This window comes from Vombatus ursinus, unplaced genomic scaffold (assembly GCF_900497805.2).
Source record: "Vombatus ursinus unplaced genomic scaffold, bare-nosed wombat genome assembly UNPS02008961.1, whole genome shotgun sequence".
Lineage (NCBI taxonomy): Eukaryota > Metazoa > Chordata > Mammalia > Diprotodontia > Vombatidae > Vombatus > Vombatus ursinus.
In genome coordinates, this window is record NW_020948739.1 from 11,545,953 (window position 1) to 11,573,560 (window position 27,608).

Consider the following 27,608-nt stretch of genomic DNA (forward strand, 5'->3'; position numbering starts at 1 on the left):
AAGGACTGTTGATTTCACCTTTACAACACCTCTCCCCAATATGCCCCCTTCTCTCTTCTGACACTGCCACCACTCTGGTACAGGCTTCCATCACCTCACGCTTCGATTAGAGCAATAGCTGTAGGACGGTCTGCCTGCCTCACGTCCCTCCCTTCGCCAATCCATCCTCCATTCAGCCACTAAAGTGATTTTCCTAAAGCACAGGTTTGATCATGTCATTCTCGCCCCACTCTATCCCCTTTCCCCCCACTCAAGAAACTCCAGAGGCTTCCTATTATTTCCAGGAGCAAATACAAAATGCTCTATTTAGCAATTAACCCAATTTGATAAATGGTAGAATAAAGCTAGATCATACTGTTCCAAATACAAGTCTCACTCCTCTTGCTCGATAGCCCCAGCAAAATGTGATCTCTTTTAGAGAAATATAACCATTAATTGCTTAAAACATTATTAAGACTTTGGGGATACCCTATATACTTATTGTAAGAGAACTTACAATAAGTTCTCTCTACCAATGAATTTCTCTTTCTCAAACATCTAATAAAAGTGTCAACACCCTAAACCTAGTACGTGATACAATAAGGATGAAAATGATTTCTTTCTAAATAACATACACACACAGGCATATACACACACATATGGAAGAAAAATTAGAAAAAAGGCATCTCCATGTAATACCACCTGTGAAGATGTTCCTTGGTAAATTATATTTTAAGGGAATCACAGATCTACAGTTGGAAGGTATGACCTCGGAGGGTCATCTGGTTCAACTCCATTTTACCCATGAGGAAAGTGAAGCTGATAGAAGTTAGATAACTTTATTAGCATCACACAGTTAGTATCTGAGGGATGAATTTTGAGAGCCCAGAGCTCTATTCAATGTGCCACCAGTGCCCACAGCTCTATGGTATACCATGGGGCCTCTCAAACTGCAAAAGTCTAATTCTTTGGAAGATCTGGATCACCACATAACACAATAATATAGTGTGAAGGACAAATTTTATATTATGCACATCAAAAGAGGTAAACATATTCAACTATTTTTAGAATATGATGTAAATAAAATGGGAACCCTGCTACTTGGGGAAGCTAGGTGGTACAATAGATAGAGCACTGGGTGTGGAGTCAGGGAGGTCTGAGTTCAAACCCTGCCTCAAGTACTTGGTAGCTGTTTGACTCTGGGTAAATCACTTAACCTCTATAGCCTCAGGTTCTTCAACTGTAAGGTAGGAATAATAATAAAATATAAGGATCAAATAAAACAATATTTGTAAAGGGCCTGGTACATACTAGGTGCTACATAAATGCTAGCTAGTATTATTATTATTATTATTATTATTACTTCTACTATTTTCTGAACTGAAAGTCAAAAACAAACAAAAAACTGACATCAGAAGAATGTGTTTTGCAGATACTAAAAAAACTGAGGCACAGCTAGGTGGCACACTGAATAGAGTACCAGGCCTGGAATAAGGAAGACTCATCTTCCTGAGTTCAAATTTGACCTCAGACACTTATTAGCTGTGTAACCCTGGGCAAGTCGCTTAACCCTGTTGTTACTCTAGTTCCTCATCTGTAAAATGAGCTAGATTAAGAAATGGCAAACCACTCCAGTATCTTTGCCAAGAAAACCCAAAATGGGGTCATGAAGAGTCAGACACAACTGCAAAATGAACCACAACAACAGAAAGAAACCTATTAACTAATAATTTTAATTGATTAACCAGTCAACAAAACATTATTAGGCAGCTAATACATACCAGGCATCGTCCTAAGCGCTGGGGTTACAAATTAAAAAATGAAAAAGCTCTTCTCTTTGAGGAGCTTACTTTCTCTTTAGGAAGCCAACATGAATATAGATAAGCATGGGTGGGAAGGGAAATGAGGTAAGCCAATAAAAATCCAGTTCATCAATGTAAGAAATTGCCAAATTAACTTTTATTTTATTTTATTGGCTAGGCAATGGGGTTAAGTGACTTGCCCAGGGTCACACAGCTAGTAAGTGTCAATTGTCTGGTCTGAGACTGGATTTGAACTCAGATCCTCCTAACTCCAGGGGCAGTGCTCTTTCCACTGTGCCACCTAGATGCCCCCAAATTCACTTTTTAACTCAGGATCATGTATTCTATCCTCAGTAAAAATAAGAAAAAATTTCAAAGTATGTGAATTTGCGTATATTTTCTTATATGCCACTTTGCATGATGTTATTTCATATTTTCATGCTTGTAATGCTCTCCCTCTTCAACTATTTCTTATGGAACCCCTATCTCCATTTAAAGCTCAGTTCATGCCATCTTCTACAAGAGACCGGTATTTCTATTTGATCATGCACAATAGTCTAAAAACTGTTTGTATGATTGTATGATTCTCAAATCTACCTTTTCCTGCTCCAATCTCTTTGCTGACCACCAGTCCCGCATCTTCAACTGTCTTTCAGACACGCCTGCAAGTCCAGCAGACATCTGAAACTCAGTATGCCCAAATCAGAACTCATTATCTTTCCTCTTAAAACCGTCCCCCCATTTTCTTCCCTCCCTGTTACCGTAGAAGACACCACCATTCTCCCAGGCTCTCAGGCTCACAAACTAGAAGTCATCCTGGACTCCTTACTATCTCTCACCCCTCCCCATATCCAAGCTATTGCCAAGGACTGCCAATTTCACCTTTGTAACATTTCTTGAATACGTCCCCTTGTCTCCTCTGACACTGCTATCTCTCTGGTACAGGCCCTCATTACCTCATGTCTGGATTACAACAATAGGCTGCTGGTGGGTCTGCCTGCCTCATGTCTCTCTCCACTCCAACCCATCCTCCATGCAGCCACTAAATTGATTTTCCTAAAGCACAGGTCCTATTATGTCAACACTCTCCTCAGTAAATTCCAGAGGCTTCCTGAGTACATACAAAATGTTCTGTGCTGGCATTCAAAGCCCTTCATAACCTAGCCCGCTTCTACCTTTCTAGTCTTCTCATACCTTACTCTCCAATATGTACTCTCTGATCCAGTGACACTGGCTTCCTGGCTGTTCCACAAACAAGACACACCAACTCTCAGCTCTGGGCATTTTCTCTGGCTGTCCTTCATGACTGGAATACTCTTCCTTCTCCCAACTATTAACATCCTTGACTTCCTGTAAGCCCCAATTAAAATCCCACCTTTTACAGGGAGCCTTCTCCAATGCCTCTTAATTCCAGTGCCTTCCGTTAATTATTTCTAATTTATCCTATACGTAGCTCACTTTGTATGTATTTGTTGGCATGTTGTCTCCCTCATTAGACAGTAAGCTCCCTGAGGGCAGGGACTGTCTTTTGCCTGTTTTTCAATCCTCATTACTTAGCACTATGCCTGGCACACAGTAGACACTTAATAAATGTTTACTGATATTTATCCATGAACATATTCCCCCATCATTCCCCTAATAGGATGTAAGCTCCTTCAGAAAGGGACTTTTCTTTTTTGTCTCTGTATATGCATATTTAGCACTTATCATAACATACATAGTACCTGACAATCAGTCAATAAGCATTTATCAAGCCCTTATTTCTATGCACTAGGTACTGTGCTAAGTGTTACAGATACAAAGAAAGGCAAAAATAGTCTTTGCTCTCAAGGAGCTTATATTCTAATAGGTGAAAACATTATATACATAAGTGTAAGGTAGTTAGAAAGTTGCATTAGAGGGGAAGGCACTATTATTTGGGAGGATCAGGTAAAGCTAGCTCTAAGAAGTGGGGCTTGGGTTGAGTCTTCAATGAAGCCAGAACCTCTTAAAGGCAAATATGAGGAGGAAGATCATTCTATGCATAGAGTACAACCAAGGCAAAGACACAGAAATGGGAAATGGAGTGTCATGTGTGCAGAACAGCAAGCAGGTCAGTATGGTTGGACTGTGTACGTGGGGAGGAGTAATGTGTAGGAAAAAAAAAAAAAGAAATTTTGCCTTAATGTTTATGCAAAAATCAGAAGGGGCCAGATTGGAAAACCTTTAAATGTCAAACAGAAGAGTTTATATTTGATCCCGGAGATAGGAGGAAGCCATTGGATTTTTACTGAGTAAAAGGGACGGGGGGAAGGAGTCAGACTTAAACTTTGGCAGCTGAATGGAGGATGGCTTAGAGTAGGAGTAGGGAAGAGATTTGAGGGTAGGTGTACAATTACAAGGCTGTTAAAATAGTCTAGACAAGAGTTTATTATAAAGATTAGAATTACAGTGGTGGCTGTTCGAGTGAAGAGAGTATGTGTGAAATATGGTGCAGAGAAAGAAATAACAAGCTTTGACAAATGACAATATGTGAAGTAAGACACAGGGATTGAGGAGACTGAGGTCACAAACCTGGGTGACTTGGAAATATACCTGTGTGTGATAGTAATAGGGTAGTTTGGAAGAGGGGAGCATGGCGGGGGGGAGGGGAAAGACAAGTGCTATCTTGGATATGTTGACTTTGAGATACCTACTTTGAAATATCTAATACACAATTGATGATGGGCAGTCAGGATTGAAGCTCTAGAGAGAAAGCAGGGCTAGATAAAACGATTTGGGATTTATCTGTATAGATATAACAAATGAACCTATGGAAGCTGATTAGATCTATGTTTGAGAAATTATAGACAAAAAAGAGAATAGCATGAAGGATGAGGAACTAGAAGACACTCACAGTTAGGAGGAATGACATGGATGGAGATAAAGCAAAGAAGGAACAGTGAGACAGGTAGTAGAACCAAGGGCAAGGGATCACAAAAACCCAGAGGGAAAATATCCAAGAGGAGAAGATGGCCTACAGTGTAAAAGGCTGCAGAGAGGTCTAGAAGGATGACAATTAGAAAAGGCCATTTGATCTGGCAATTAAGAGATCATTAGTAACTTTGGAGAGAGCAATTTTAGTTGAATGCTATGGTTAGAAGATAGGCTGCAAAAGGTTAAGAAGTCAATGAAGGCAGAAGTAGAAAAATCTAGTAGAGATTTTTTTTTTCAAGAAGTTTAGCTGAGAAAGGGACAAGAGATGTAGGATAATCTCTGGCAAAGGATGTTTTAAGATGCAGAGACGTGGGTGTGCTTATAGGCAGCAAGGATGGAATCAATAGAGAGAAACTGAAGATTAAAGAAAGTAGGGATAATGATGGGTGCAATCTGCTGTAGAAGACAGACAGTGATGGGATGGGATGAAAGGGTTAGAGTCAAGGAAAGAGTGGAGAATAATGTCAGAGGTATCTGAGATGAGGAGGGGAGAAGCTCTTGGAAAATGGTTTAAATATTTTCAATAATTTACACGGCTGTAACATATAACCAATGAGGAACTCTAATAAAGAAGAGGAATAAAGGATGAAATCAAGGAAAATAGGTTGGTCACATGGCAAGAGTTAAGAAACACTGATGGATGGTCAGAGTACTTCACTGGTATCCTTGTAATGTCAAAAGGAAGCAAGGAAGTCCTCCAGTATGTTGGATACACCCCCTCATAGCAAACTTTTGAGAGATCATGGATATGCACAGGATGGGCAGGAATGGATGGTTTATAATCTATCGTGCTAGCAAAAACTCCAAAACTTATGAGACACAGATACATTTGAGTGTTTTAGATATATGCTTTTAAAAATAGGAAATAATAGAGTTGCAACAAGGTAGTGAATGAGGAAATGCACAGATTTCTTAAAAAAAAAATTTTTCTCAAGAAATTAATAATTATAGCAATTTAACTGTCATTTAACTAAGATGGTGTTTAAATTCATGAAGACAATATTTATAATATACTACATACTATACATGTATACACATACATATACACACATATAAAATCTAAAGTTTAGAAAAGCTTACCTTCAGGTCATTTGATTTATTTTTCTTCCTTTAGGCAGAACCATACTTAAGCTAAAACGTTGGAGAATATAACCTATTTTTTTCAAGACCTCAGGAAAAAAATTCTACTACCTGCTGTAGGAACTATTCAAATATTTAACTGCCATCAAAGTGATATATTTCTTCCTGGTATCTTACCCAAATCCTTCAGTTGCAATTTAAGCATATTTTCTTTCTTTCTTTCTTTTTTTTCCTATTCTCAGTAGAGATGCAGAATAGCTAGTCACTATCCTCTGGGTAATAGTCTGTCATAATGAAGACCATTTTTAAATCAACTCCCAATCTTCTCTAGGTTGAATTGGTCCAATTTCATTAACTTTTCTTTATAAATCTTATTTTCAATCCCTTTATTCATTTTTTGGCCTTATTCTGAATCTTTTCCAAGTTTCTGACATTCCTCTTCAGTTGTGAAGCTTTGAACTAGACAGTCATAATCCTGTTCTTCATTCCAGTATTGTGAATGGTTCATGGTATGTTTTGTTCATTTGATTTAGTTTTCCTTGATCTGAGAGATCTATCAAGACCAAAGGACAGCTCTACATAACATCCTGTCTGGCAAGAATCTTTGGATTTACATAGCCATGTAAGTTAGGAAAGGAGTTTAATTTTTTTTTTTAAGTTAAAATTTAGAATTTATTTAGCTATAGATTTCATTTAAAACTTTTTTTCCATTAATTTAGGAGAAAGGTTACATATACATCAATTTAATTATACTATGACAGAAAATTATATAATTATTTTAGGATCTCAACATAGTGATAAAGTAATTCATAAAGCCCTGAAATAATCTTCAGTGACAATCACAAATTTTATATACAGCTATGTAGTGAGAAATATAATAAAAACACTTTACAAACAAGTAGAAGAGCAGGCTAGGACTATTCTAAATATGGTCCTTGAAAAGGATATGGCCTGGGATAGGAGGTTATTGTAAGGCAGAGTAAATCAAAGGGCCTTTTAATATCCCTGGTCAATACATAGATTATACTCAATGGCTTCCATAGATTTCCCCTTTGGCAGAGGTGAAACCAGTTGGCTACATTTCTCTCTTGGGAGTGGCTAACCCATTAGCCTGAAGAGGGTAGAAGCTACAAAAAGAACCTATTAAAACCTTTGATTTTATGATTGTGAAAGAAAAAAAAAAGGTTACATGAGAAAGAGTTCCAAACATACAAAACGCTGTCTTTAGATAATGAGGCATTTCCATTAATTTTTCAGGTCCAATAGCAATTCATTATTTATAAATTTTTTTTGGTGAGGGGTGGGAGGAGTGAGGAGGCACTTAAATTTTTCATGTGTTCTTGACATTGTTTCCTTAGGCAACACCCTAACTTTTGAGTCTTCCTTTCCTATTTTCTTCCCTAAACTGACCTCTCTTAAAATTAAGTTTTCTTGACTTTTTTCTTATTCTTGGAATTAGGAAGTCACTTTCCCCAAGACTGTCTTCCACATTTAGATTTATACTACTAGGCCATTATCCAAAAGAGAACAAAGAGGGAGGAAAAGGTCCTTTATATAAAAAAAAAAATTTATAGCAGCTCTTTTAGTGGTAGTGGAAAAATGTGGAAGCTAAAAGACTGTTCATCAACTGAGGAATGGCTGAAGAAATTGTGATATATGAATGTGATGAAATATCACTGTGCTGTAAGAAATATGGAAATAGATCATTTCCAAAAGAGTTAGAAAGACTTTATATGAACTGATGCAGAGTGAGCAAAACCAAAACTGTACTATCAATAAAATGCGCAGAACCAAAATATCATACAATGACAACACCATAAAAACAAATAATTTTACAAGGTGTAAGAACTATGATCAATACATGACCATTCATGCTACTCATTACAGAGAAGTGATGAATGTAGGGTGAGGGATCTCACACACACACACACACACACACATTTTTTATATACTACCACTAGGTGGATTTATTTTTTTCTTGATTATGTATATTTGTTAAAAGATATGTGTTTTCCCTTTTTTTCTTTTCTTTTTTTTTTTCAGTGAGGTAGTAGAGAGGGGGTTGGGGGAGAGAAAGAGACTAGATTTCATTTGATTAAAAAACAGACTTGTGAGATGCTACAGATATGAAATGTTCCATATACTTTCAGATGAGGTCAGTGTATTATTAGTTTTACTTGTTTTACTTTTGTTACAAGAGACCTTTCATGAAATGGAAACAATCTATAAACGTATGTAATGTAAAAACCAAATACATCAATAGAACTGAAACAAAAAAAGGGGGGGATTCATACAGTACCTTGCAAGTAGTGGCCCTTTCAATCTGTGTTGAAATGAATGTTTATTTATTGAAAGAAAAATGAAAACATTATCTCATAAATTGGTTAATTCAGCTGGTTAGGAGCCTGTTAATGAGACCAAATAAACCCACTGTTGATGAATCATTTCGTAATTCTACGGCCAAAGATAACAACCTCTGTCTCTTACAAGCAGCCTTACACATGAGTCTCTGTGGCCACAAGGGAACTAGAAGAGTCTGGATAACTCAATAAAAACTTATCACCAAAATAATTTCCTGTATTTAACACATGCACTAAATGGAGGTAGGTAAGAAGCATCATCTTTTTGTATAAAGGGCAAGTCACATTATCAGTGTCAGATGAATGAAAAATGACTGAAGAGTACTGCTGTATATAATTTGAAAAGTAAAAATAACCAATTCTGTAACATTATTAAATGTTGAGCAGAGAAATTTGATAATGAAATGTACAATAAGTTACATATTAATATGACAGCACCAAAATTACCTTATAGTAATGATTTCTCCTGGGTTTGCCCGTATATACCAGCTGCAGTTGATTCTGGTAGGATATTCAAAAGGCCACCCTGGGCTTGTGATTATACCACTTGGTCCTCTAATTTGTTCTGGAGTCTCTCCACAAGCTGAAAAATATTGAAAAGTCATAACTGATTATATTTTAAAACTATTTAAGTGACCATAATTCATATTTTTTAAATCTTCAGACATCACCATCAAACTGTGAACAAAGCAATAATCCTGAAAATCCATTTTTCAAAAAATTATAAAATCTTATAACCTGAAATGACAGAGATTACTTAGTTCAAGCCCTGAATAATCTTTGACACAAGACAATCAATACCTATTGTGATAGGAAATGCATGCTATAACAAGTCAACCTATTCCATTCTGGAATGATTGTTAGGAAACTGTACCTTACTCTGAGATGTAATCTGCCTCCTTATAATTTCCATCTTCTAGTCCTAGTTCTCCATTTTGGAGCCATTCACAACTTCTATCTGAGATCCCTTCAAATATATGAAACCAGTTAACAACTTAATTCCCTTGTCCAGATTAAACAGGTTTGGTTCCTTCAATTAACCATCCATGCCATGGTTTCTATTCCCTCATCATTTTTGCTGCCATTCCCTGGTCAAGGCTCAATAACCCTCCTAAAATGTGGGAACCAAGAACTGAACATAGTATTTCAGATGTAATTTCTAGTATTACAGAATACAGTGAGTTTATCACCTCTCTTGTTCTGGACACTATTTTTTTTTAATGCAAACTAACACTGCATTAACCTTTTTTGGGGGGCAGATACATAACAGTGGTGATTAATATGGATGACAAATACAGAGAAGCAAGGAAAAACTTAAACTGAGGTAAAGTATAAGCATGAGCAGGAAAACAATATACACACTCAGTACAATACAAATGGAAAGAACCACCAAAAAAAAAAAGAGAGAGAGAGAGAAACCAAAAGTTTTTAAATTGCAAATAATCTTTGTACCAAGGAAGAGACTTAGAAGACACTTCTTTCTGCTTCTTTAAAGAGAAAGGCATCTACAGCCATGGAACACTGTATATAGTGTCAGATTTCTTTTTCTTTTTTAAATGTGTTGATTTTGTTTTAACGAATTTTTCTCCTGTTATTTTTTTCTTTTAAAAAGAAATTTTCTTTGTTATGATGGATGGTTCTTTGAGAGTGAAAAAATGAAGAATAAAGGGTGAAATCTTGGTGATATAAGACCAAGATATTAATAAAAATCATTTGTAAAAATTTATATTGCTTAAATTTTTGTGTATATATGATGTAATCCAGCTGCTCTTTCAGTCTTTGTTTTCTTTAGTACCAATTCTATATCCTTATATAGTCCACCTGGGTCTGTGATGTTAGAATCTAAATATACATGACATTGGAACAATGAGTTTATTATGGAAAACCATGTTTTGTGGGTGTCATCCTTAAATGTCCTCAGGATGAATGTGCTTAGATATGTCTTACTCTAAGATTTCTGTAAAACAGTTTTTTCCTCTCCAATGCTACTTGTTGTTTTATGAGGTTATACTATTCCTAATCTTCTAGCATCTGACTCCAAAGATTTTACAAACGAGTTTATATTCTAAACTGGTGCTATTCTTGACTGTTATAGCTCTCTGCATGGAAAGGAGATCAAGTATTCTCTTGCTAACACATTTTCTAGGCTCTTTTGTCCTCCTTGAGGGGACAGATTTATATCAGTTAAACGGTCAGTGTAATGTCTGCTGATCTACCAATTTTTAAGTGGCCTAACAGATTGTTGAAATAAAAGGCTGGAGATATTCCGTGCTATATCTTCTCATTTTGAATATTTTCAATTCATATTGACTTTTATCTTTGCTGTAACAAGCCAATGTTCTTAGAATTGCAGTCGCTCACAGACCAGATCCCAAGCCAGGAAAGCAGTGATCACACTTCTCCTTAGATCATGCTAGCTCTGAAAAGAACAGCTCGAAAAACCGGAAGCTTAGGACAGTGTCCACTTTACCCTTGCAGAAGAGTCAAACTTTAACATAAAGTTAAAAGTAAAAAAATAAGTTGGAAAAATATGCAGTAACAAAAATGAAAAAGAACCTGATGACAGAAAGTTACTGTGGTAACAGGGAAAATCAAAACACAAACTCAGAAGAAGACAATGAAATCAGAGCAGCTATGTATACAAAACCTCAAAGAAAAATGTGAATTGGTCTCAGGCCCTGGACCAGATCAAAAAGGATTTAAAAAATCAAGTAAGTAAGAGAAAAAATTGGGAAAAGAAATGAGAATGAAGCAAGAAAATCATGAAAACAATAACACCTTAAGAACCAAGCTAAGTCAAATTGTAAAAGAGGCACAAAAATCCAGTGGAGAGAAAAATTCCTTAAAAAGGAGAACTAGCTAAATGGAAAAAGATGTACAAAAATGCACTGAAGAAACTACTTTCTTAAAAATTAGAATTGGGCAAATAGAAGCTAATGATTCCATGAGACACCAGGAAACAATAAAACAATCAAAAGAACAAAAAAATAGAAAAAAAAATGTGAAAAATCTCATTGGAAAAAATAGATCCAGGTGAGATAATTTAAGAATTATTGGACTACCCGCAAGTCATGATCAAAAAGAAGATCCTAGACATCATTTTCAAAAAACTGTCAAGGAAAATTGCCCTGATATCCTAGAACAAGAGGGTAAAATAGAAACTGAAAGATTCCACCAATCACTTCTTGAAAGAAATCCCAAAATGAAAACTCTGAGGATTATTATAGCCAAATTACAGAGTGCCTAGGTTAAGGAGAAAATATTGCAAGCAGCCAGAAAGAAACAATTAAAATATCTACCATGAAGCCACAGACAGGATAACATAAGACTTAATAGCTTCTACATTAAAGAATCAAAAGGCTTGGAATATGATATTCCAGAGGGGAAAGTGACTAGAATAATACTAGAAATACACAACAACAAGAAAAGAAAAAGAAAATGAAAGAATTAGAATAGGTAATGAGGAAACAAAACAATCTCTCTTTGCAGATTACATGATGGTATACTTGGAAAATCCCAAACAATCAACTAAAAAAAACTAGTTGAAATAATTAATAACTTCAACAAAGTTGCAGGATATAAAATAAACCCATGTAACTCATCAACATTTCTATATATTACCAACAAAGTCCAGCAGTAAGAGACAGAAAGAGAAATTCCATTTAAAATCACTGTAGACAATATACAATACTTGGGAGTCCACCTGCCAAGACAAACCCACGAACTATATGAACAAAATTACACAACACTTTTCACACTTATAAAATCAGATCTAAACAACTAGAAAATATTAATGGTTCATAGATAGGCCAAGCCAATATAATGGAAATGACAATTCTACGTAAGTTAATTTACTTATTCAGTGCCATACCAATCAATCTACCAAAAAAAAAGTTATAGAGCTAGAAAAAGTAACAAAATTCATCTGGAAGAACAAAAGATCAAGAGAGTCAATGAAAGAAAAATGTGAAGGAAGGCAGCCTAGCAGTACCAGATTTCAAACTATATTACAAAGTGATAATCATCAAAACAATCTGGTACCAACTAAGAAACAGAGTGGTGGATCAGTGGAATAGATTAGGTACATAAAACACAATAGTAAATGACCACAGTAGCCCAGTGTTTGATAAAAGTCAAACATCCAAGCTTTTGAGACGAGAGCTCACTATTTGATACAAACTGCTAGGAAAACATGAAAGCAGGGTAGCAGAAACAGTTATAGACCAACATCTCACACCATATGCCAAGATAAGGTCAAAATGGGTACATGATTTAGACATAAAGGGTGATATCATTAAGGAAATCAGGGGAGCATGGAATAGTTTACCTGTCAGATCTATGAAAAAGGGAAGAATTTATGACCAAACAAAAGATAAAGAGTATTACAGGATATAAAATAGATAATTTTGATTACAGTAAATTAAAAAGATTTTGTACAAACAAAACGAAAGTAGCCAAGATTAGAAGGAAAATAGAAAACTGGGGAAAAAATTTAAGGGAAGTTTTCTTTGACAAAGCCCTCATTTCTCAAATATATAGAGAACTGAGTCAAAAGTATAAGAATAACAGTCATTCCTCCAATTCATAAATGGTCATAGGATATGAACAGGCAATTTTATGATAAAAAAATCCAAGTTATCTACAGTCATATGAAAAAATGTTCTAAATCACTACCGATTACAGAAACACAAATTAAAACAACTCTGAGGTACCATCAGATTGGCTAATATGACAGAAAAGGAAAATGATAAATGTTGAGGGGATGTGGGAAAATTGGGACACTAATGCACTGTTTGTGGAGTTGTGAACTGATCCAACCATTTAGAAGAGCAATTTGGAACTATGACTAAAGGGCTATAAAACTGTGCATATCTTTTGACTCAACAATACCTCTACTAAATCTTTACTAAGATTATTTTTCTTGGGTTTGTTTTTTCTTCATGTGCCTTTTTCTAAGAAGGTTTTCTTTATCTTGTTTTCTTCATTGGTTCATTTCCTTTCTGTCTGCTTTGGAGTTGTTTTTGTTTTTTTTTTTAATGGTCCACATGGCTATTTAATCCTTCTTTATCACTTTGTGAGGTGCATGGTGTGTTCAAGAGAACTAGCACCTCCAGTTTGAGGGTTTGCCAAGCCCAAAAGGGCTCCTCATTCAACTTCGGTGTCCACTTGATTCACTGAATTCTTACCTGTGGCTCAAGAAGCTGTAGCATGCACAGCAGTCATACCCTGGTAAACTCTCTCATCAGATAAGCTAAATCAGGTTGAGGGTAACTGAAGGCCTCAAACCCACTGACAAGTTAGGGGGATGAGAACAATTTGTTGTAACAGCCATGAAGGTTGCTGAAACAGGCGCCGTGAAGTACTTAGAGCCTGGTCAGACATCAAAGTTGCCAAGGTCATCCACTACATCCTGGGGCATATCCAGAGGTTTTGACTTTTGTCCTGACAGTGGATTTCAATAATTCAGGAAGAGAGAGTGAGACAGATAACTCTGTGCAACCCTGCCTCATTTAAATCCAATTCATGCACAAGTCATCACCCAGTGAAGTCACTAGGTCTCTTTAAAAATAAAGGACAAATAAGGTTCTCTTTGTATTTCTTATGGAATTTCAGAAATAATCAAGCTTGAACTCCCTCTAACCAATTTCTATGTTAATTCCTTTGTAGATCTTGTCCCTTTGTCTTTTTTTTCTGTTATGGCTCACCCTTAGAGGTATTCATTTATGAGGGAAGTAATATTAATAGAAGCATTGCCCTATGGCAGAAATTATCCAATGTCCCAAATGTGTGGTCTATTTGTACTCTCTGCCCTCACCATAATTACTCTCCTTCCTATATGCTGTGTGACCCTGGCTTAGTCACTACATTTGTGTTACCTCAGATTCCTCATCTATGAGGATAATAATGTCTCCTAGGGTTGTTGTGAGGATAAAATTAGATAATATTTGCTATATCATAGTGCTTTGCATACTTTAAAGCATTACATAAATGCTATTACTATTATTGTTGCTGTTGTTGTTATTTCATCTCTGGGCCCATGTCTCCCCAACCTTCTGGGTATTAGCTGCCCCCAGTAGCTCCCATTTCCCTTCTCCTAAGGTAGGATGGTGTCCATGAAGACAATGAAATATAGTTCCACAAACACAATGATTCACTCATAAAGGGATGGGGGGCTTGGTCTGTGGTTTAGGTTTGTTCTCCTACTATCACTTTTCCTATTTCTCTAAATTCCTGCTTTCATCTTTTCCTACCTTGTGTACTTTTATAGAGAAATCTCATAATGGTTCCTCTGTTTTTAAAAAATCTGATACGTCTTAAAAAAAAAGTCTTAAGATACAATCATTTATTTCATTATTTATTCTTTCCTGAGTAGTGGTAGTTATTCTTTTCCTGCGCTTCTATTGGGGGAAGGGAGTAGTTTCAAGTTGAATGATTCACTCACTTCTGTTTTATATGTATGTGTATGTATGTATATTTATATATATGAATACACACATATATATTTATATTTTGCAGGAGTATTTCAAATGCCTCTCTTTTGTTAGATATCCACCTTTTTTTAAAATTCATGATTATGTTCAGGTTTGCAGAACATGTCATTTTGGGGTTACAAAGCCACAACTGATGATCAATTGTAGCACAAGGGAGAATTATTTGCAGCTGTAGTGGACAAAAGGGTATAATTTCTTTCTATAGTACCAAAAGGATCTCACCCTTACCAAGTACTCTCATGTATTCAAAACAGAAAGCATGAAGACATTATGTGAGAATCTGGCTTAATGAACCATGTAATTGCCAAAAGGCAATCACAATGTCACCCTTAACATAACTCAAATTTCCCCTCATAATATTTTCTCAAATAATTTTCAACATTATCATTACAGTAATTATTATTAATCATTATATTAATTCCAATGATCTCATCACAAAAACTTAATAAAAATTACATCTTCATGATTCAACTATCTCTTCCTTTTTCCTTCATTATTATCTCTCACTAGGAACTATGAAAGGTCTTAGGTAGAAGGGACTTTATAGATCATTTAATTATTTAATAAATTTAAATTTATTTTAAACTAAATTTAAATTTCCTTACTTAATAGATGAGGAAACTGAAGGGCAGAGAGATGAAATGACATATCCAAGATAACAAAAATATAAAATAATAAAGACAGGATTCAAATGGAGACCAGACCCCCTGACTACAAATCCAGTTATCTCCTTGGGCTTCTGCTTCTTCACCTATAAAATGAAAGAATGGGGTTAAATGGCCTGTGACATATCTTTGAAGTCTAGATCTGTGAGTTTATGAATTTTTTTAATGCAGCACAACAACTAAAATTTGTCCTTTGCAGTTTAAATATGGTAGAGAAATTGCTAACTTTTAACATGGGTTTTGAGAATAATTCTAAGAAAAATAGGAATTTATCTGGTGTTAATCTAAGAACAACTCCATACCATAACATGAAATTTTGGGTCCTAATTTATTGTAAGCCCTATAGGTGGCACTCTGTATTAAGAAATAAAGATACTACTGCTTTTATGGAAGCCCAGAAGCACACGGTATGAATATTTTATTTCCATATTACTGTACAAGGATAAGATACAATGGTAAGTGGGATGTTGTTAATTCTAAGACTCACTTTTTTTACTTGAATCATCTATAAACTACATTTTCCAAAATAAATGTTTTTACAACTACACTTTAAAATGCTATGAATTCAAGTTTCAAGATAAAAATTGCAGTGTTCTAAAGTTTGTCTTTCATCACATATGAATATATAAATTAACTTAATTTTGCTTATTTGTAACATGACTAAGTCTAGAATTTTGTTCTATATTTAATCAAAGATTTTTAGCTAACAAATTACATATGCACAATATACATAATAAAGAGTTAATAAAAATATAATAATGGTGTGTGTAACAGAATCACACACCATTTTTTATGCACCATAGAAAGAAATGGAAGATATTAATTCAAAAATCAAAGAAGCCAAGTGTAACAATAAAAATCATTTTCCTTTTTTTCAGAGGGTGAAGCAGACTGGACCCACTTACCTATATCAGTTTAATTCATTAACTATATTAATGATCCTCATGAATTGGGATTAGTGAAATTGTCAGGAAAATACACAAAATTTTATTTAACTGGAGGAAGAGTGTTTTGGGTTATATGCAAGGATATGACTATGGATATCTATCTAAAAATGTGTCTCACCATTTATAAATATACTGCTATCTATCAGAGGTCATCTAGCTCAACTCTCTCATTTTACAGATGAGGAAACAGAGCTCCAGAAAATTTAAGTGACTTATTCAAGGTGACACATGTAGAAAATGTCAGAGTTGGGCTCTGAACCCAGTTCCTCGGACTCCAAAGTCAGTCTTCTTTCTATTGTACTACGCTGCCATGTTTAAGTGAGAAGTTTGCTCAAAAGTATTTGCCATTTTCATGAAGAATGTTCAATAGGGTCCAAATGGAAAGGGATTCCCTATAGGTGGTGTATTCCTCCAGATGCTATTTGCAGATGGCATTACCTTGATTGTATAAAGAAAAACCATGGAATCTTGAAATTTATAACCACTCAAAAGATTTTAGCCTGACAATTTACACAAGAAGAATTAAGCAGATAAAGAATGTGTATTGTTCTGACTAGATTATGTAGTTGGATGTAAAGTTCCTTGAGCTGGTCTCTCAATACATATATATCTTGTTGGGCAGACAATGTAAAACAACAATAAGCTGGACCCAGAAACAAATAAAAGAGATCAGGCTGAACTGCATTTGGGAAACTACAGAGAGCTTTTCCTGATCATGAGTTTGTACCTAAAACAGAAAGCCTTATTTTTAACAACAATAATCTTATGGGGAGAGTCAGCACAATATAGGGGACAGACTGATGAATCTGCAATCAGGAAATCCTGCCAGTGCTTATTATCTATGTGATCATAAGCAAGTCACTCAACTTCAAGGCGACCATTTTTTTGACTTGCCCAGGGTCACACAGCTAGTGTCAAGTGTCTGAGGGCAGATTTGAACTCAGGTCCTCCTGACTCTAAGATCGGTGCTCTATCTACTGGGCCACCTAGCTGCCCTGAGCAATTTTTTTATGACAAGAAGTTATTGATGGATTGTAATCAACATTGGTGAAGAAATTCGCATATTGGGATTTCCGAAACCCAATGAAAGTCCATAAGCTGTTATACTAATGTAATATAACTTACAGCAATAGAACATAAAATACCCAATATCTGAAAAAAGTAAAATTGCAGGTTATCCAAAGGGTAATGAAAAGACACACAATGTTTGCAAATTATCAATGACACAGTATATGCAAGGAGTTGTGAAAATGACATCAAAAAGACTTTTACCTGGAAAAGGACTGCAGCCAATGAAAAGCAAAGGATAGCTAGCCAGTATACTACATTGGTACCTACAGGAAAGCTCCAGAACATTAAGTGGACCTATAGATGATTTACATTGGGAAACGGGCCAAAGTCTCACTGAATAAAAAAGACATAGACGGATTGTAAAGGACATCTTCAGTGAAGATCAATGAGAACACAGATCCAATAAAGTATTCAATGAAAAGGCATACTAAGTTTGCCTCTTTAAAACTTCAAGGGTAGATCTTCTACTTCTAATATTCTGAGATTTATTTATAAAGTTCATGTTTACTCTTGGCCATTGCTACTAGGGATTTGTCTTTCCAAATTGAAAAGTACCAATCTTCATATGATAGCCTTTCTATCTTCTTTATCATTTTATATGGCCTTCTCTGGAAGGGCTTTGCATACAGTAAGTGCTCAGTATTTAGTGGTATAATAAAATGTAGACCTTTCTATGATGCGCTATTTTGCTGGAATTTTTTTGACTAAAATGCACATATAATGGGAGCTCTAAAGCTGTTAACATCTTTTATAGGGATTGTTATACATAGATCTTTGTTATAATCAACACATTTTTTAAATGCTTATTATGTACATTTACACACCCCTGTATACTTTACATACATTCTTTTATTTTGGCCTCTGAACAACTCTGCAAAGTAAGGAGTATAATGTAACAACTTTATGAGGTAGATATTATATTTTATAAATGAAGAAACAATAGGTCAAAGAGGTACCAGGATTTGCTCAAGGTTACATAGCTAATAACTAATAAGATTTTAACCCAGACTATTTGATTCTAATCCTAGGTTTCTTTTTACCATATAAGTATTCGTCATTATTAGCTCATATAGAAACTTATTTTGGTTTCTCAGTATCATATTCACAGTAAACAAATTGGGATATTAACTAATTAGAGAAAAGAATACACATTATAAAAACACTGTATTTAACATGTCTGAACAAAACCTTTAATAGGACTATTAAGTTTTACATTTATATACTTTCCATTTTATACATGATGAATGGAATTAAAATATGACAGTGAATGGGGAATGGGTAAAATGTTAAAGGGAAAAAGAAAGAAAATGAAAAGTGAGAAAGTTTAAAAAGAAAAAGAAAAAAGAAAGATATATATGGTAGGGAAAAGTAGGAGCTGTTCTTAGAAACTGCTGCTGCTTCTTTTCAGCACCAATGCCTACAGCAATGGAAAGATGGTGATATCTACAATATCATTCTTCCTCTTTAAATTCTGAATATTTTCTTTCTGGTTGTTTGATATGTATTTAAGAAGTTTTGTTAGGATTATAGAATATGGGAGGTAGAAAGAGTTACGGAGAGTTAAAGGGAAATTCCATAGCAGAACAGTTCAGCTATAGAAGTTTATAGCTTCAGCCTTCTCAGCCAGTACAGTCATAATTTTGATAGTAAACTGGCAAGTGAGAATTGCTTTGCAAATAGCACACAGTGTGATACATTTTAGGACTGAAGAATGACTATTATATGACTAAGAAATAAAGAAAACAAAATAAAATCCATAAACCCTATATAGGCTATAGCTACCTGGGGATGGAAACAGTTTTGTTATATGGTGCCCATCACTGAAACCAGGGATAGTTGTAGATGGTAATGATCCTTTAAGATACTACTCCAGGGGGCAGAGGAAGGTCCTTAAGAGCTTCTATCATACCCAAGCCACTCAGGTGGCTGGGATAATTCCAAGCAGAGAACTGGGGTCAGCTTGTACTCAGTGATGTAGACTGTGATGTTTATACAAACATTGATAAAGCCATATCCATTTCTGCTATTGTACCACTCAACATGGACTTTGGTGGTGAGAACTCTTTTCTGGGTCTTCAAAAACTGTGACTACTGAGGAAGAGGAGTTCTGATTTGGACATGTTGAGTTTAAGACATCTATTTTGCAATGTCTGAAAGGCATGTCACAGCTCTACTCAATAAACTCCCCTACTCCAATCAACTCCCTATGGCCTCCAGGATAAAATACAAAATCTTCGCTCACATTCAAAGCCCTTTCTAACCTAGTTCCATCCTACTTTTCCAATCTTGTTACACTTTACTCCCTGATGGCATACTCTTCAATCCAGTGACACTGGCATCCATGCTGCCACAGAAACAAGACACTTCATCTCTCTGCTCCAGGAATTTTCTCTAGATGTCCCCCATGGCTGGAATATTCTCCCTTAACTCCACTGACTGACTTCCCTGGCTTCCTTTCAGTGCCAACTAAAATCCTATCTTTTACAGGAAGCCTTTCCCAACCTATCTTCATTCTAATGCTTTCTTTCTGTTATGCTCTCTTTATATGTTTGGTTGTAGTATATTTTAAGTTTCTGGAGGGCAAGGATTGTCTTTTGCCTTTTTTGTATCCCCAGTGTTTAATAAGGCCTGGTACATAGTAGGCACTTAAAAAATGTTTACTGATTGTGTGATGTCACTGAACAAAAGTACATACTGATTTGGTATGAAGAAGCAAGGTACATAATGTCCTAAGAGCATAGGACTTTCCCCAGGATCTTAGATTTAGATCTGCAAAAGAGCTTACAGGTCATCTAGGTTAAATTCTTCATTTTGCAGAAGAGGAAACTGAGGTTTAGAGAGGTGCTTTATTGTCCTGGGTTAGATAGATTAAGATAAATTAAGTGACAGCTGGAATATGAACCCAAGCCCTCTGATTCCACTATACCACACTATTTTTTTAAACAAAACTATTCTCCCAGTGATATTATATGGTTATGCATTTTGGAATGCCACCTCTTTCGAGCAATCAGAATTACAGGTGATCCAAAGAGTAATGGGGAGATATATAATGGGTATAAGTAGTTTGCAGCATATTTCTAATTACCAAACATGAATTGGTGTAAGGTCAATACAGTGTTGTGCAAGTCTGTGATTTGGTCATTTAGTCACCTTGTTCTCCCAACTTAGTGCAGATTGGACTGAGTAGATAAATTCTGAAGCAAAGAAAGTTAAGTGACTTATCCAGAGTTGTAGAGCGAGTAAATATCAGAGGTAGAATTTGAATTTAGGTCTTCCTAACTTCAAGCCCAATACTCTTATTTGCTACATCACACTGCCTCTATTATAAAGGATATCCTCTAGAAAATGTCTGATCCACAATGATCAAATGTTTAGCGAGGATAACAGATAGACAGGCAGCCCAAGGACTCCACTGCTAACTAACCATGAAGTGCACTCCTTAGAGCAGGAGTTATTAAAAACATTTCTGAGCACTATGGGCCCCTTTTGAAGTCTGGTGAAGGCTATATACTCTTCTCAGAATATTGTAAATGCATAAAATCAATAGGATTACAAAGGAAAGTTGAAATAGTTATAAAAAATAGTAAGCTAACAAATTCACAGATACCAGGCTAAGTAAGAACTCCTGATCTAAAGAAAGACCTCCAACAAACTGGAGAGATACTTTGTGAAGAACATATTGAATAAACAGCTATATAAAGCATTTATTAAGTACATACTAAATGCCAGGCACCATACTAAGAACACAAACACAAGCCTAAAGAAAGACAGTCCCTGCCCTTAAGGAGTTTACATTTTAAGGTGGGAAGACAGCACTAGCAATTATCTTGCTAAGTTTTTCATGACTCTGATCTCTTAGGATTCTCCACTGGAAGTACCTTCTGACTCAATGGCCTCTCCTGCTGATTGGATGGTTCCTCCTTGAACCTCTCTTTGAGAAGGGATCCTTGGCCAGCCACATCTCAGTCTTCTCCTGGCTGCACTTGGACTTCTACCAACGCCACTGTGCCAGTACCTTCTGTTCCTCTTTCCACCTTTTCAGTTTCCTTTTATATGTTGTCTTCTCTCATTAGAATAAAAGCTCCTTGAGAGCAGGGATTGTCTTTCTACTTGTATTTGGATTCCAGTTCAGGAGGAAGAGAATATACATTTATATAACACCTACTGTGCTACGTCCTTTTTAGAAATATTATCTCACTCTATCTTCACAAAAACCATGAGAGGCAGGTGCTATTATTATTTAGCTATCCAGGTTCACAGACTCGATCTTCTTTGACTCCTCAGTCTCCTCACTCCACATATCCAATCAGTTCTTAAGTTTTGTCAATTCTTCCTCTGCATCTTTTTAAAAGTATCCTTTTCTTTCATGAGCCACCAACATCATTCAAGCTTTCATTACCTCTTGCCTAAACTAATTATACGAGGCTTCTAATTGTTCCCCTTACTTCCCAGTCTCTCCCCTCCCCAAATTATCTTCGACACAGCAGTCAAATTGATATTCCTAAAGCACAGGTATGATCAAGTCACTCTCTGGCTCAAGAAGCTTCAGCATTTCTCTGTTGTCCGCAATACAGTATATGAGTGCCTATCTACCATCAGAGCTCTGCACTATATGGTTCCTAGACCAACTTCATTTTACTCATTCTCAAGCCTGTTACTTTCCAGCAAAATGACCTACTGATATTCCCAATATATAACATTCCATCTTCTTCTTTTGTGCTCTTGCACTGGCTATTTGTTCTCCTTTACTTTTACCTCTTAGACTCCTTAGTTCCCTTCAAATCACAGCTCATGAGACACTGCCACAAGAATCCTTTCCTTATCTTCCTACTTCTTAAGTGTTCTCCCTTTCCCTAGAAATTATATGCATTTTGTATTTACTCATCTGTGTTTGTGTGGTTTTCTCACAGAAATCTACGTTCTTTGAAGTCAGGGATTATTTTGTTTTGGTCTTTATGATTCTGGTGCTTAGCTCAGTGAGTCACACATAATAGGTGTTTAATAAATACTGAATCAAATGGTAGGTCAGGATGGGTGGAGACAGGCTGGAGCACATTAGCAATTATGACTTTCATACAAGAAATAGAATAAAAGACATCAAGAACATATATGACTAGAAAAAGAGATGGCCTTGTAACAAAAGAAGAATGAAAAGATGGATACATTTGAGTGCTACACTGTAACCATGCAAATTATTAAAAGACAAAGGACAACTCGTAGAATGTTAAATAGATTCACCATAGTAGACTTATAGTGGATATAGGACTTATCTATAAAAAAAGTAGAGAATGAGGAGGCTGTGAGGGTGGATGGGGAATAAACAAACCAATGAAATCACAATTCTACCAAAATAAAGTATCCTTGAAACATTTTTATGATATTCTTTAAGAGGCTAAAAAACTGGACTCCTTTGTAAAAAGTGTTTTTGTCACTCTCTTCCAAGTAATCTCATTGTTGTCTCCTCATAAAACATATAGAATTTGAAAGGAACCATTTAATAGTTAAGCATAAAGTAGAACAGGGTAAGAAATCTGAGTTTACATTCATTCCTCCTATTCTTCAGACTCTTTCCATGGACCGTATTATTCAATACTCACTCCCACCCCACCTCCTGACCTTGTTTGATCTCTCAAGACTCAGATACTTCTGTGGAAAGTAGGAAATTTGTAAGCAGATTATTGACTGTTCATTTCTGTCAACATTAATACTCCCCTCCTTCCAGCACTCCCAGCACAGATAAATCAAGAGTTGGCTATAAGATTTTGTAAGCATTATAGCTTGGGGTTTTTTTGTTGTTGTTGTTATTAAATATCAATGATGCACAGAAAGAAAAAACTGAGGGCCACATGAAAATAAAAGTAAACTAAGTTCATGAGACAAATGCAATGTTAGATTTGTCCAATTTTAAAACTAAAAAACCTGTAACATAAAAATTTATTTAATGAACACAATAAACATCTAAGAATATAGTTTAATTCATAATACAGTGAGTTAAAAGGTGAGAGGAAAGGCAAAGTAAGACAAGCAGAGGAAGAAGTGGGAAGAGAGAAAATATTTTCAGACAAAAACAGAAAGTAGAGAGCAACAGGATTTCAACAATGAGTAGCCAGTGGAAGTCACAAACAACACAATCTTGACAAAATTTAAAGCAAGAAGGGGTCTTAGAAATTCTTTAGTCCAACACACCATTTTGCAGATGATGAAAAAAGTAAAAAGAGGTAAGTTACAAGGTTACACAGTAAGTATCAAAGCAGGGATTTGAATCTAGTTCTTCTGGATTCTCCATATTGTGCCCTTTCACTACTTCTCCAAGACAACTGTTCTCATGAACACAGAGATTGTGCCAGGCTTATGTTTCTGTCACTGGCAATCAATAAGTACACGTGTACTAAGTAAAAATTCTCTTGTTATGGAGAAAGTGAAGTGGCTGGAGGAAAAGACTGCCAGGCTATCCAGAATATCGGGGAATAAAAAATGCCTAGTATGGCAAAAAAAAGACTCAAAAGTAAAACAAGGACTACAGAGACTTTTAAGGACATTAATTAAGGAACATAAAGGTCAAGAGCTTATAAAGTGGAAGAATGTGATAGAAGAGAAAACAGAGAAGAAGAAAGAAAGAACTCTGAGTGTCTGGAGACATAATCAAATCAATCAACAAGCAATTATTGAGGGCTTATTTTGTGGCAGGCACTGTAGTTGGCACTAGGGATGCAAAAACATAAGTGAAACAATCATTGACTTCAAGGAGCTTCCATAATAATAAGGGAAGGCAATATATAAATTAATTATGTACACTACACTACACCACACACACACACACACACACATACACAAAATGTAATACAAGGAAGATTTGGGAGGGAATGGACTAATAATGGTGAGGAACAGGAAGGACTTCACATAGAAGGTGGCACTTACACAGAGTCATGAAGGAAAACACGTATTTTAGGAGGCAGAGATGAGGAGGGAGTACATTCTAGGCATGAGAGACAATCACTGCAAAAGCACTGAGATAGTGTGTGTTGGGGGCAGCTAGGTGGCGCAGTGGATAGAGCACTGGCTCTGAAGTCAGGAAGACCTAAGTTCAAATCCTGCCAAACACTTGACACTTACTAGCTGTGTGACCCTGGGCAAGTCACTTAACCCCAATTGCCATCCATCCATCCAACCAACCATCCATCCACCCATAAATACATAAATAAATAAAAAGAATTGTTGGTTGTAGGCAGCAGGGAACCAGTAAAGACTGAAAATTGGGTAGTAGGGGGTAGGAATGGGTGGGAGATTTGACTGAGAAAGAAATCTCCTGGAGAAGAGAGGATAGAATGTGATGAATATGCATATAGAAGGGCTGGCTATAGAGAGAAGAACTACCTCTTCATCAAAGATTGGAATAAAGGAGGAAATGATGGGGTGGGGTGTGAAGGAGATGTCAGATGAAGAGAAGAGGAATGCAGGGAAATCTTGGTAAGTAACTTTGATGTTTCTGGTCACATATGGGAGAGGTTCAGGAAAGCGGGCGGCAAGAGTGAGTCCTTTTAAAGCTTTGAAGAGAAAAAAGGACTGGAACAGCTTTTGTAGAGAATGAGACAGAGAATCTCAATTAAGGAGAAGTAAAAGGATTACCTTAATGCAGTGAGGGCCTAGTTGAGATTATATAACAATTTTTAAAGGTTCTAATTAGCACAGTTGCAAGACATCTTCTGGTTCCATTCAGTAGTAATAATAGAGGTGAATAGTATAAGAGTAATAATGGCAGTGGGAATGGAAAGGGAGATTCAAGAGCCATCAAGATGGCAGAACTGACAAGACTTGGAAAATGACTGGATATGGGGATGTAAGAGAGAGAATTATTAAAGTTTCAAGCTTAGAGAGGTCTAGGGTCATCAATGGAAACAAGGAAGTTGGAAGGAAGCTTATTTTTGTTTTTTGACAGGTAGGAAAGCTTAGTTCAGTGTGTGTGTGTGTGTGTGTGTATGTGTGTGTGTGTGTGTACCCCCCCACATACATGTGTATATGTATACACACATATACACATATACATATGTATATACATATGTGTGTATTTATACACACACATATACAGCAAAATCTAGTGAAGTAAAATTTCTTTATCCATTTATTTTAAAAATATGTATCAAAAGACATTTTATTTTTAAAGAGTTAGGGATAATAAAGAATAAATGAAATGAGGAAAAAAAATTTCAAGTCTCATTTGGGGGTAATTATCTGACAAACAACTTCAGCAGTTGAAAGAGTAATCCCTGGAGGTAAAATAGCTTACAGGGTTTTTCAAACATTTTAGAAGAATTCTATGACTTGAAAATTTTAAGGGAGGAGGGAGGAAGCAGTGGAGAGCAGACAGAGAACTTGACTTGAAAATTTTAAGGGAGGAGGGAGGAAGCAGTGGAGAGCAGACAGAGAACTTTTCCTCCCCATCAGTCCAGTTCTTTATGGCTCTGAACTCTCTGTCTCATTGGATAGATGTAAAAATGTGTATGAAATACATGATATAAAAATACATACATACATATATATATATATATATATATATATATATACACACACACACACACACACACAATCACCTAAGAATCATCCCTACTGTTAAAATGGAATTTTACCACTATTTTTGTAGCAGATTTGTTGGGACAACATTGATATATGGTTCATAAATACTTTTTGCACATTTGAAAACTACTCTTTTCTCATTAAAACATACTTTATGCAATTAAGAGTTTTATCAAAAATTGTAGGAACACAATGGAGTGAATTCATTCTCTCAAAATGTTCTCCCCCTGCCCTCAGGCTGAATGTTGCTTTAAAAATCTATCAGAAAGTCTTAAAATGTGGAAAAATGTATGGTATTACTAATATCCCTAAAATGTCAATATTTTCTAACCCAAATATCTCTTTACAGGAAGTTCCATCTGGGATTACCATTTATTTGGGAATTTTCTAAAAGAAAATCAGAACACCTTGAAATAATTAAACAGTATTTTCTTTTGTGCGTGTGAAAAGTGGGAATAAGAGGAAGGCAGGCAACCCAAATCCTCAGTAACCATAAAAGGGTTCTGCATATGCTGGAAGGAGAAAGAACATGCCTTTAGGAAGATATCTAAGTCAGCTGCCCTTCTGTAATTGCCAAATAACAAGAGGAGCTTTGATGTTTATTAGTGAAACAAAAGCTAGGAGTGGGGAAAATTCACTTCCCCCAGTCACGAGTTTGAGTTTAAGAGAAAGATCTTCCCCGTATATCTTAAATTTGTAGGATTCAAGACTATAAGCAAGAAGCAATCTTTTAAAAAAAGGTGTGTCACATTCTATCAAAAGATCAAATATTGAATCAGACCTTAAAGTCGACTATAGGTCACCTACAGATGAGGAAAATGAAGCCCAGAGAACGACCTGCCCAGGTTTAATAGGTAATTCAAACCTAGCTCCACTCTCTTCCATTTGTGTATCTGTAAGGTAATGAATACTTCAAAGAACCACAAAACCTCAGAACTGCAAGGGACCTCAGAGACCATCTAGTCTAAGTCATACCCCAAAAAGTATTCTGTGAACTGCTAACAAGCAGCTATTTTCTCGAAAGCCTGTAGTGAAGGGAATCAGCCACTTCCCCAGGCAGCCAATTCGACCTCTGAATAGCTCTAATCATTAGATTTAGAAGTAGATTTATATGTAGAAGGGCTGACTATGGAGACAACAAATGTGCCTCTACAAAATGTGCCTTTCAAACAAATATAATCACTTTGTTATCACAGCTTTTCAAATACTTAAAGATAGTCATCTAACATGTCCCTCATAAATTCTTCTCTAGACTAAACTTTCAAAGTTATTTTAACCATTCCTCATAGAGTACAATTTCACAGCCCTTTGCCACTCTGGGCAACCTACTCTGGATGCTCTCCAACTTATCTTCCTTCCTAAAATGTGGCCCTCATAATAGAACACAATGCTACAAACACGGTCTAATCAGGATTGAGTATAAGGGGATGATCATCTACCCAATGCTGAACATTATATATCTCAGTATACAAACTAAAATTGTATTAGTTTTTTTTACTGCCATATCAGACTACTGACTCATTAAGTGTGCAGTTAACTAAACCACAAGATTTTTTTCATACAGTGCTACTCTTATATGAAGCTAATTTTTTAAAGTGTTAGAATTTTTAATTACCCCTATTAAATTTCATAGCATTGAGGAGAGAGAGAGAGAGAGAGAGAGAGAGAGAGAGAGAGAGAGAGAGAG

The 27,608-nt window shown here is 35.8% G+C and overlaps 1 protein-coding gene across 3 annotated transcripts in view; it reads right to left on the bottom strand.

Annotated features, from left to right (window-relative positions):
• Positions 1-27,608, bottom strand: part of LRP12 (LDL receptor related protein 12) — a 128,760-nt gene that overhangs the window by 14,332 nt on the left and 86,820 nt on the right. For all 3 annotated transcript variants that reach the window (XM_027850031.1, XM_027850030.1, XM_027850029.1), the window contains one exon: positions 8,624-8,759. In XM_027850031.1, the coding sequence (XP_027705832.1) occupies positions 8,624-8,759 (136 nt within the window). The remainder of the gene's footprint in view (positions 1-8,623; positions 8,760-27,608) is intronic.